Source organism: Hibiscus syriacus, unplaced genomic scaffold, assembly GCF_006381635.1.
Source record: "Hibiscus syriacus cultivar Baekdansim isolate YM2019G1 unplaced genomic scaffold, ASM638163v2 tig00111807_pilon, whole genome shotgun sequence".
Taxonomy (NCBI): domain Eukaryota; kingdom Viridiplantae; phylum Streptophyta; class Magnoliopsida; order Malvales; family Malvaceae; genus Hibiscus; species Hibiscus syriacus.
The window spans coordinates 292145-304461 of record NW_024063185.1 but is presented as its reverse complement, the minus strand read 5'-3'; the positions used below and the strand labels follow the sequence as shown (position 1 = coordinate 304461).

The window sequence follows — 12317 nt, the reverse complement described above, 5'->3', positions numbered from 1 at the left end:
ATTTCTCTCACTGGTCATACTTGTTAGGAAATAATCGAGTACGAGTAATTTCTCTATAACCATATTAATGAGAATGCGAAATAAAAGCGGAAAAATAATACCCGAAATTGATAACGGAGTTCAGCCAATTGTGCTTACGTCTCCGGACTGCTGCAGATCTTTTACTAAGAGAGAAAATTTATAGGTGTTTACGAAACACTCACTACTCACAAGAAACTCTCTAGTATTTGGATAAAGAAATGATTTGGGATGATTTTAAAGCTAAATGAGCTAGGGTATTTATAGTTGAAGCTTAAGGACTAATCTTGTAAATACCCTAAAGTGTGCAGTGGCTAAAATATAATTAACCCAAAAAACATTTTAATTAAAAAATTAGAGACTGATTTTAATCTTTCTTCACACCTTGATCAATGTAGCAACATTTCTAGTCTTGTTATTCTAGCATGCCAACTGAAACTGAACACAACTTCAGTTTGTCTGTGGTCACTGTCTTTGTCAACATGTCTGCCGGATTTTGAGCTCCACTAATCTTTTCAAGTTTCAAAATTCCATCTTCTAGAAGAGACCGGATAAAATGATATCACAATTGTATATTCTTCGTTCTGGAATGAAAAGACAGATTTTTCGCTAGATGGATAGCACTTTGACTGTCGCAATACAAGACATTGTTTTCTTGTTTCTTGCCTAACTCTTCCAAGAAACTTTGGAACCAGACCATCTCCTTGCTGGCTTCCATAATAGCGACATATTATGCTTCAGTTGTGGAGAGAGCAACTATCTTCTATAGTTGAGAAACCCAACTCACTGCAGTTCCTCCTAGAGTATAGACATACCATGTAGTGCTTCTTATGATGTCGACATTTCCGGCTAAGTCAGCATCTACATAGTCTGTCAGTATCGTATCTCCACCTTTGAAACAAAGTGCTTTGTTTGTGCTACCCCGCAGATATCTGAGGATCCATTTGACTGCTTCCCAGTGTACCTTGCCCGGATTATTCATGTATCTGCTAACAGCTCCCACTGCATGAGCAATATCTGGTCTGGTACAAACCATGGCATACATCAGACTTCCAATTGCTGAGGCATACGGCACCTTCACCATGTGTGCATGTTCTTCCTCCGTCTTTGGTGACTGTTCTTTGGAGAGTCTAAAATGAACACCTAAAGGTGTACTTACTGGTTTAGCATCTTGCATGTTGAACCTAGAGAATACTTTGTTGATGTACTCAGCCTGTGATAACATCAAAGTCCCCGACTTTGTGTCTCTCTTGATCCACATCCCTAGAATCTGCTTTGCAGTGCCCAGATCTTTAATTGCAAACTGCTTTCGACAATTTTTGCTTCAAGTTTATAATCTCTTGCATGTCTGAACCTACAACAAGCATGTCATCAACATACAACAATAAAATAATGAAGTTGTTGTCAAACTTCTTGATGTAGCAACAATAATCTGCTTGACATCTGGTAAAACCACTGCTACCCATGAAGTTATCAAACTTCTTGTACCACTGTCTAGGAGCTTGTTTTAAACCATACAAGCTCTTCTTCAACCTGTATACCAGGTTTTTCTTGCCTGCCTCTATGAAGCCTTCTGGCTGCCTCATATAGATTTCTTCCTCCAAATCACCATGAAGGAAAGTTGTCTTCACATCTAACTGCTCAAGATGTAGATTCTCTGCATCTACAATTTTCAACACCAGTCTGATTATAGACAATTTTACGACTGGAGAGAAAATTTCATTGTAGTCAATACCTTTTTTGTGCTGAAAACCTTTGACAACCAATCTTGCTTTGTAGCGTTTGCTACCATCGTGCTCTTCTTTGATCCTATAAATCCACTTGTTATGGAGCGCCCTCTTGCCTGGTGGTAATTCAGCTAATTCCCACGTCTGATTTGACATAAGTGAGTCCATCTCATCTTTAATAGAAGAATCCCACTTGACTGAATCCTCTACCTGCATTGCTTCATCATAGCACTCTGGTTCACCATTGTCAGTCAGCAACAAGTAGTGCAAAGAAGGCGAATAACGCTGGGTTGGTTTAGGAATTCTGGAGGAGCGTCTTAGTTCTAGTGTTCCTGGTTCTTCTTGAACTGCTTCAGGACTGATTTGAACATCATTTCCAGAAATCTCCTCGAACTCAGCAAATTCCTTTTTTTCAGCTTCGTTTTGGAGCTACTTGTTTCTATGGTTGCCCTGTCTTTGTACATCACATTTTCATTAAAAATGACATCTCTGCTTCTGATGATCTTTCAATTTTCGTAATCCCAAAATCGATAATGGAACTCATCACCACCATAACCAACAAAGACACATTTGTTGGACTTAGTATCAAGTTTACTTCTTTCAGCAGAATCTATGTGTACATAAGAAATACAACCAAACACTCTTAAGTGTGAAAGGTTTATTTCTTTCTTGCTCCAAACTTCCTCTGGTATTCCACCATCCAAGGGAACTGAGGGCCCACGGTTGATCAGGTAAGCTGCAGTGTTGATGGCTTTAGGCCATAACAATTTGGACAATCCGGCATGTATCCTTATGCTTCTTGCACGTTCATTTAAAGTTCTGTTCATGCACTCTGCTACGCCATTCTACTGCAGTGTCATGGGAATTGTTGTCTCCATCTTGATCCCATTATTTGCGCATAAATCTCTGAATCTACTATTTTTGTATTCTTCTCCATTATCAGACCTCAACCGCTTGACTTTCAAACCAGTCTCATTTTCCACCATGGCCTTCCATTTTCTGAAGGTATCAATGACTTCTGATTTCTTCTTCAGAAAATAAACCCACACCTTTCTTGTAGAATCATCGATGAAGGTGACATAATATAGTGAGCCTGCAAGAGATGGAACTAGAGATGGTCCCCATATATCAGTATGAACCAACTCTAACTTTTCTGCCTTGGGTGTCTTGCCAATCTTTGCAAAAATGATTTTCTTTTGTTTTCCAAAGATGCAATCCTCACATAGTCCGACATCTACATTCTTTAGATTCCGTAGCTTCCCTTTTGATAAAAGTGTCTTCATCCCTTTCCCACTCATATGGCCAAGCCTTTGGTGCCATAGTTTTGATTTTCTATCAGCATCTGCTGCAGCAATGATATTCTCTAAGTTTGAGGTTACATAGAGAGTACCAGTCTTCTTACCACGAGCAATGATGAGTGCTCTTTTGGTAATCTTCCATTCACAGCCTGAGAATGTTGTACTATATCCTTCTCCATCAAGTTGTCCAACAGAAATCAAATTTCTTTTGAGACCTAGAATATGTCTCACACCTTTCAGCTTTCAGGTGGTATGGTTTGGCAACTTTAGTCGGATGTCTCCTTTTCCAACGATCTTCAATGTTTCATCATAAGCTAGATGAACCTTCCCAAAATCACCACTGACATTGTTCTCCATGATTTCTTGACATGGGGTGGAGTGGAAAGATGCCACTGAATCCAAGATCCATGATTCAATCGGACTGTTGAGCCTTAGAATCATGGCATCACCTATCTCCTCTGTCAGGTTGGCAGATTCTTGTGCGCCGGTATTTTTCTTCGATGCTCGGCAATCTCTTTTAAAGTGACCCTTCTTGCCGCAGTTATAACAGGTAAAATCTTTCTTTCCCGTTCTTGATTTTCCCCTTTTGGATTTGGATCTGCCAATATTTGAATTTTTTTTTGAAGTTCTCCCTCTGGACTTCGTGTGCAAGGCTGAGGAGGTTGATGCTTCACCCGATTCTCTCCGTCGAATTTCTTCACTCAGTACCAGATCCTGAACATCGTCGAATTTCAATTTACTATTTCTCGACGAGCTGCTAACTGCTGTAACAGTAGCATTCCAACTGTCTGGTAGAGATGATAAGAGAATTAAAGCTCGAACTTCATCATCGAATTCAATTTCCACGTAACTCAACTGGGTTGTGATTGTGTTGAGTTCATTTAGGTGTTGAGCCACTAATGCCCCTTCCGCCATCTGTAAATTGAATAATCGCCTCATCAAGTGAACTTTGATCGAGGTCGATGGCTTCTCATACATACTGGAGAGAGATGCCATAAGACCCGCCATGGTCTTTTCCTTTGCTATGTTGAAAGTAACATTTCGGGACAACGTCAGTCGGATGACTCTAAGGGCTTGTCTGTCGAGAAGAGCCCAGTCTTCATTCTTCATGCCCTCTGGTTGCTTTCTTGAGAGAGGTTGATATAGATTTTTCTGGTACAAAAAATCTTCAATATGCATCTTCCAAAAGCCAAAGTCCCCACCATCGAACTTTTCGATTTTCACCTTCCCTTCGTCTGCAGCCATCGCTCCCACTCGGATCTAGCTTCGTTTGGATCGTTTCTGAGAATTCTTGCGAACCACCGTGTATTAGAACACCTCCGTCGACAAATTCGTATCGACGACAAAATTTTTACTATTCACGAAATTCATTATTCCCGTGAATAGTAATGAATAGTAACCTCGTAAAAAATTGACAAAATTCACAACCAAAAGCTCTAATTACCAGTTGTTAGGAAATAGCCGAGTACTAGTAATTTTCCTATAACCAGATTAGTGAGAATACGAAATAAAAGCGGAAAAATAATACCTGAAATTGATAACGGAGTTCAGCCAATTGTGCTTACGTCTCCGGACTGTTGCAGATCTTTAACTAAGAGAGAAAATTTACAGGTGTTTACAAAACACTTACTACTCACAAGAAACTCTATAGTATTGGGAGAAAGAAATGATTTGGGATGATTTTGAAGCTAAATGAGCTAGGGTATTTATAGTTGAAGCTTAATGACTAATCTTGTAAATACTCTAAAATGTGCAGTGGCTAAAATTTAATTAACCCAAAAATATTTTAATTAAAAAATTCGATGCCCTTTGTTGAAAAAAGCATGCGCCGTGATTGTACTTTATCATTTGTGGGATTTTATTGCGCTTAGTGCTTGCATTTACCCTGATGGATTTTAGAACGGAACATCATTAGAATTGATCTTATGCAGTTGAGATAAGCTCTTTCAAGAGTCATGCAATTGCCTTTGTAAGGTTATTGACCTTTGATTTCGATGTGCACACGGTGGTTATTTATGGTTTCATTACTATCCAAATATAATGTATAATACTCTCTGATTGATCCAAAACAATCCATTGAATGCTTTCACGCACACACACGTGTCCTCTAAAATATGAATAAAGTTTTGCAAATATTTACTGGCATAAGATTTTAACACATTGAATCTGCAATGAAGGGTTGAATGAAATTTGGTAATTAACAATTGTTCTTTTGACATTTTGGTGCATTTCTGATTAATAGAGAGCATTTATTTGTGGTGTCCTCGATGCTATGCTTAGAAACATGAATTTGAAATTTGGATTTGGATTTGGATTTGGAATTGGATTTGGATTTGGATTTGGATTTGAATTTGAATTTGAATTTGAATTTGAATTTGAATTTGAATTTCAGTACCTATATAGATTATGGACATGAAATGCAGAAATTATGTACAACTAGTTTATGATTCAGTGTAGTTATGCATTTGAAAATTATAAGAACGTGAATTTCAGTTGACAAATATATATCCCAAATTCATCATTAGATAAGTCTTAACACATCCATGAATTTGAAAAAAAATCCTGAATGTTACATTTACATGTGTTTTATTTCACCAGTTATTCTATCTTTGAATTCCAAGTTCCAAACACAATCCTAATTGGTGTCTTAAATGTCTGTGGTATATTAAATGCCTGATCTAGATAGATCTTATATGTTGTATTATATTAAATGCTCATGATCTAGTTAGTTCTCCCATCTAATCAATTAATTCTTCCATTAAAAAGAGATGAAAGAGAACATATATTTGAACCTTTTCTTGCTTATGAATTTTGTCATAAAGGTTATGTTTTCAAAATAATTTAATGGGGGGTCTCTCGGTTGAGATTGTAAACCCCAGGGTAACTAGACTTCTATTTCATTAAAATATGTTTCTTGTAGTTTTGATCGTCTATGTGCATGTAACAATTCTAAGCATGTGCATTTGATTTTGGTTAGGGAATCAGAATGGACCTGCATTGCAGCCTGAGCTAGAGCAGCAAGAAAACGCAGTCCAGTAAGGCACTGAACTTGAAAATATTGAAATAACGGGGGAAGCCTTGGTTTTTACTCAAAGAAGCACTTCATGAACAAGTATGGTTTCATTGCCGTCTTGTGTTCAGTAGTCAATTACCATTTGGAATAGTTTGTCCTGGTTGAACACATTAGTTTAAAGTTTTCCCGGAATCAAAGCTGAAGCTTATTCGCAGTCAGCTGCAAGTAATGAATTTCTTGATTGATATTTTCCGGCTAATACATTTAATAAATTTGCAGATTGTCCGTTTAAATCCCTCCTTAGATTGACTTGTGCCCCAGTCACAATTGAGAAACATTTTCATAGTAATTTGGGAATAAAACTTCCTAGAAATTCATGGAGTTTGTGTCGAGGTGTTTTTCCTTAAAAATAACCAAGTCAATGGATAGAAATGCCCTCTTGAATAGAACATCCTAGATAATGTGAGATCTATCATCACTTAGGTTTCATATCACGTGTAGAGACGTTATTTCCATCACGGGGCTACATTTATAGGTAGGGAATCGGAACATTAGGCGTAATTTAGGGTAGAAATTTCAAATAGGGAAGTTTTATCACTCTTGTATGCTTCCTCTCATGAACCAAATCAATCACGTTATGATATTCTGTGTATCTTTTGGTAGACGTATTCTGCTGCTATTTGCAGATTTATAGACATTTGATCCAAAATCAATTGGTTATTCGGACTTGACTTGAGCATCAGGTACGAAGTGATTGCTTATTATAGGTACATGTTATCATTATACTGGTTTGTGCTTCTATTATTTGATTGTACTTTTCTTTGATATAGAACAACTTGAAAAAGATTGCTACTTTTCCCAGAAGTGAAACTATTGGTGTTTGTGCAGGTTGCTCGTGGTTATATTGAGAAATCAAGCAATTTAAGGAAGATACTAACTTTACCCCCTGGCCCTGGCCATCTCACCGCTATATCTACCGCAACAGTGGAGGCCGTGGCCGTGTGTGAACAGAACATTCCTTTAGCTCAGCCAACTGACACTCCGCTTCTGCAACCTATGATTTCATTTGCGCCTTTGAAAACAACTGAAGAAGATATCAAGAAAGCAGCTGCTGCTGCCGTTGCTGCTAAGCTTGCTGCTTCAACATCTTCTTCTCAGATGCTTACCTCGGTACTTTCGTCCCTTGTTGCTGAAGAAGCCGCTTCTCTTAATGGTAGCTTAAAGTATAGTGGGTCCGCATTGGGATTATCAGTGTTTCCTCCTGAAAAGTGCCTTAAACTTGAGAAACTGATCCCTGCGTCTGATGCAAGCAATTTGGACATGGGAATTGTGGCTTATTTTGGCACGCCACAGAAGCAACCAATCAATAGTGTGGCACTTGCACCATCGAATGGTATGAAACCAATGTCCCAAGGCAACCAGATTCAAACTCTCATGCCTTCTGCTCCTCCTACTTCCCCTCCACCTCAATCTCCTGCAATTCCAGCAGCAAGTCAATGCATGCAGTTGAGTGGTATGATGGTAGGGTTAATGACTTATGGTTACGGAGCAAACACGCTGCCACCTCCACCTCCTTTACCCCCACATATGAGGCCTTGCTTATCAGCGGGCACAGCCTCAGTCTCAGGCTCAGCAGCAACCAACCACTGGATCATCATCACTTAACCCATTAGCTGTGCTGACTAACATGGTTTAGCCAGATGTTCTAAAATGTTGCATGGGTGCATCAACTCCCATTTTAGTACACACTAGGACAGGACCTGTATGTTTATGTACCAAAGGCCATGGTCTCACACATTTAAGTGGGTGCACCAAGATCCTTGAAATAACTTTTTTTATGGTTCAAAACTGGTCCTACCACCAGGGAAATCTACAAAATAATGACTGTTTAGTCTGTAAATAACATAGAAAATACAGTATGTAGATTTTTGTTTTTCTCCAAATTTCAGTGTCGTGCCTTGTTTAAGAGATGCACGCTGTTGTCATTCGGATTTCATTTATTTTTTAATCTGAATATGGGACTGGTTTGCAAGTATGTCACTATTTAAAAATGTTAAAATAAATTAAATAAATACATAATACTTTCTTAATTTAGTTTGTTGATTTAAGAAATTTCATTGACAATAATTATTATTTTTTTAAATAAAACCTTAATCTATTTATTTTTTATTTGATATTTAAAATCTCTACTTCTTTAAAGAAAAGCTTTATTAAAATGATGCTAAATTCAAGTAATTGTGATATTATTCTTTTAGTTACATCATTTCCAAAATCTTTTAATATATAATTTAATAATTCATATTAATAAATTTAGGTAAAAGTTACCCAATTTATCGCTTTCTCCTTCGTGTTTTCGCATCAATTTAACTTTTAAAATTGCTCAATTGTATCATTTTTATATTCTACCCTTAACTTAAAATTTTAAATTCTAAATTCTAAACCCTAAACCATAATCTCATAATCTCGAAATCATAAACTCTAATCCCCAACTTAAGATTTATAATTTAAGATCTAAGTTAGGAACATAACAAAGAATGATACAATTAAACAACTTTGAAAGCTAAATTGATGCAAAAATACGACATGAACAAAGATAATAAATTAAGTCTACTACATGGATAAAAGTGAGGATTTAAAAATGTTAATAATCCATATTAGAAAAAATTGAAAAATATTAATTATATTCCTATCGAGTTAAGCAAACTAAACAACACATTTTATATGTTTGGCGAGTTTATCAAATTCTTTCATATCCACGAAAACCAATCACAACACCACAATTGTAACAGTGACGATGGCAATTTAGAACCAAAATTTAAAGCAACAAATTCCAAGAACAGAGATTATGGAGATTCTCAGGCATCCACATTGTCAGTACGGCCGTCGTTCTCTCCTCTAGATTCAGGTACGAACCATTTATTGATTCGAGTTCGAGCTAAAACCACCTGCAAATTTACAAATTTGATATTTAAATGAAAAATAAAAAAGATGGAACATTTTCATCGGAGATTTACCTGTCTATCCCAGTCGGTTTTGTAGGTGATAACGATGAGAACAACAGTTTGAAGCAATGTTCCTAGTAACATGCCAACCCAAACACCCTTCACAAACAAATTAAATATTAAGCAAGGCATGCACGGACACAAGATTTTATGCTAGGAGAGATGAACTTATAAACTGTTCGGTGGCGGAAAGAACGAGAATTTAAAATTTTCAGTCCATTCTGGGACGAGAGACAAAATATATGGCGGATTAGTAAATGATAGATTTGCACAGATTCAACCTTAACATGCATATCCAAAACGTATCCAAGCACAACACCAATGGGAATGCCGACTATATAATACGAGCCAATGTTAACCCATGCTACGGTGCTCTGCCATCCAGCTCCAACCGCAACCCCTGTCAATATACGTAGACGTGTACTCGGTTAGATGTAGTCTACAATGTCTTTACTTGTATCTTACACCGATATAAAGATATAACCTCTACGTCGACGGTGGGAATTTACCGGAGAGCACGGGTTGAACACTGTTTAGAAGAATGGAACATGCCAACAATGGAGATATATCAGCAACTGCTTCTGCTACTTCCTCACTGGTGGTGAAAATGTACGCTAAACGTCCTCGGAGGCACAAGAACACCACGAACAGCACGCAGCCGATGGCAAGCGATGTAAGAGTCGTCACTATGATCGAAAACTTGGCACCTTTGGCACTTCCTCTCCCAAGCTCATTTGACACCCTTACACTGCAATTTGTGCAACAAAACAATGTAAAAAAACATAGCTCATACTACTTATTTTCGTACGCTCAAAATCCAGACCAAAAAAAAACATGGCTCATAGCCCCTATCATATACTCGTATCGAACATTCAACTTCCGAATTGATATATATAATGTAAATTTTTCGAGGTTTAAGTTTATAATACCTTGCAGCAGCCAAGAAACCAAGTGACATCATCATTTCCCATCCATTAATGTTGAGGCTACAAAGGAGAAAGTATTTACATATTAATAGGATGAAAACAACAAAATGACTGAAACCTTGAATCCAATAGGGAAACATGAAAGACTTACCAAATGGCAAGAGCATCAATGGCGACCTGAGCATTTTTCAAGTTTCCGGTTAGAAGAACCAAGATCGTATTGTACCAGAGTTCGAGACTGACCATGAAAACAAAAAATTTGGATATGATTTTTCAAAATCCTCTTTAAGTACATGAACCGAATATAACAGATAGAAAAAAAGTACAAACATGCTTACACAGGCTCATATGAATGATGTTATCATATATGAACACAGGCTCATATGAATGATGTTATCATATATGAACCTAGTTCAAACTCGACCTAATCCATGGACACCTCTAATTCCAAACACATAACCATATCGAATATACGCATGTTCGAGTAAGCAATCTTTATCTACAAGTTCTGTCTAGGGACTCATAAAGGGACTGAAAAACCTTACCAAAGCATAACACCAGATGACAAGGACAGCTTTACTAAAGGGAAAAGATCCTTAAAAGCCAACATTGAGAAACCCTTCCAAGTCTCTTTGCACCCACCACAAGTAACAAACAAAATCTGCCCTATATTGGGTATCCAATAGGCCAAAACGGTGGAAAACAAAGCTCCGGCGAGCCCATACTTGAATTTCACGGTCAAAAGCCATGAAAGAAGGATATGAATCCCGACGGAGAAAGCGGCCAAGTATGCAATGATCATGTTCTTGCTCTGTGCTTGCAGGAACATTTGGCAGGTGAACGAGATGATGAAAGAGAAGACAATGAAGATGAACCAACGGCTAATGTAATCACACACATGTGCAATCTTTTCATCTTGGCCTAAAGCTATGAAAATCGGGGTGGTGAAGAGGAATAAAGGGAGAAGACAACATGCAGTCAAGAATAGAATCAGCCATGATCTTTGAAGGTATATCCCCAGCATATGGTATTGTTTTGCACCAAAAGCTTGACCACATAGTGTTTCCAATGCACTTGCCATCCCCAACTGCACAATCGAAATAAACTCGAAAATATCAACGATTCCGTGTATAGAGACGTATATCCATACTAGACACTGATCCGAGTCAAGGTAACATAGCTTGAAAGTAAAGAAGGGAATTCAGAGAAACAAAATCCAGAGCAGATCTGATACATGAAAACGTTTCTCCAAACACCACGGAGAAGTTCAACCCCATGGCTGGATTAAACTAAAAAGGGTTTATTATTGGTATTTGGTAATACTTTAGACGTTGAATGGAAATCAAAATAAACCTCTAGGCCATGGAACCAACAACTGATCATCGTAGGTTGATTTAAAAGTTAAGTCATGTAGCCCTTCAAAAACCAAGCCAGAAGATGTCTTCTTACTGAGATGATTGATGATGACCACAACTCATACAAGGTCCACAATATTCAAAATTTCTACTGGGAGCACGTACAGGAAGAACACTTCAATGGGCTACTTTTTACTTTGGGTAAATAATAAATGATGATACTTCCTCTGAAACCAGCCAAAAGAAGAGTCTGGCAGGAAAAACAAAAACAAACTAGCAGAGAAATCCTTGAACTATTTTTTCTAGAAACAGGAGCAAAAAAAAAAGCTGATGGTTGATACATGATCAAATACACCATTAAATCTCAGTTCATCGGTAAAAGAAACCCGAACAACAAAGGCCAGAACCCAGTTCTTAGTTAACCAAGTAAAAGTCAAAAGAGACGAAGAAAAGGAAGAGATTGGTGAAATAAGAACATACCAAAATACCATTGCCGAACCTTAGAAGGACAGTGACACAAAGGGAATAAGCAGCAAGCTCAGTAGGACCGATATGACCAACAAAACCTAGACTGATTACAGTTACACCAAAGGTCGAAAACCTGGTGAAGATTGCAGGGGCGGCCACAACCCACATCTTCTTTGACTCTGTCCATATCTTTTCTCTAAACGTCAGTTCTTCTCCTTCTGTCGTGTCGGCTCCGTTAAGCAGCTTCTGGTTGATATCACCTTCCATCGATGTTGATCAACCAGTTTAAAACTCACCCCAAAAGGCCAAAGCTCTCGAGCTGCTTTCTACGTTGTTCTATACCGATGAAAAACCAAAACAGCTAACAGACAAATGGTAAAGTGCATCCGTTATTGTAACAGAGGAAAACTTGATGACGGCACACGTGGAAGACAATCTTTCCTTAGCTTTCCATTTTTACTTGGTTACCTTAATTTACTCCATCATCACGTTATTATAGGATTTGATATC

General features: G+C 37.8%; 2 protein-coding genes across 2 annotated transcripts; one reads left to right on the top strand and one right to left on the bottom strand.

The window, feature by feature from the left end:
* The first annotated feature begins 6023 nt into the window (after positions 1-6023).
* On the top strand, positions 6024-7863 carry LOC120171001. The gene is made up of 2 exons (XM_039178823.1): positions 6024-6281; positions 6945-7863. The coding sequence occupies exon 2, from the start codon at positions 7113-7115 to the stop codon at positions 7719-7721; it is 609 nt and encodes a 202-aa protein (XP_039034754.1). The 5' UTR covers positions 6024-6281; positions 6945-7112; the 3' UTR covers positions 7722-7863.
* Positions 7864-8720: 857 nt separating this feature from the next.
* Positions 8721-12112, bottom strand: LOC120171004 (protein DETOXIFICATION 21-like). The gene is made up of 8 exons (XM_039178824.1): positions 11820-12112; positions 10530-11071; positions 10136-10222; positions 9988-10044; positions 9568-9806; positions 9340-9458; positions 9071-9157; positions 8721-9001 (listed from the first exon to the last, which is right to left on the bottom strand). The coding sequence occupies exons 1-8, from the start codon at positions 12072-12074 to the stop codon at positions 8912-8914; spliced, it is 1476 nt and encodes a 491-aa protein (XP_039034755.1). The 5' UTR covers positions 12075-12112; the 3' UTR covers positions 8721-8911.
* Between the last annotated feature and the right edge of the window lie 205 nt (positions 12113-12317).

Coding starts and splice junctions, on each gene's coding strand:
- LOC120171001 (XM_039178823.1), top strand. CDS start 7,113: ATGATTTCATTTGCGCCTTTGAAAACAACTGAAGAAGATATCAAGAAA.
- LOC120171004 (XM_039178824.1), bottom strand. CDS start 12,074: ATGGAAGGTGATATCAACCAGAAGCTGCTTAACGGAGCCGACACGACA. Junction 10,223..10,529: donor TCATCTGGTGTTATGCTTTG/GTAAGGTTTTTC, acceptor TTTCATGGTCAG/TCTCGAACTCTGGTACAATA. Junction 9,158..9,339: donor TTTTGGATATGCATGTTAAG/GTTGAATCTGTG, acceptor TTGTTTGTGAAG/GGTGTTTGGGTTGGCATGTT.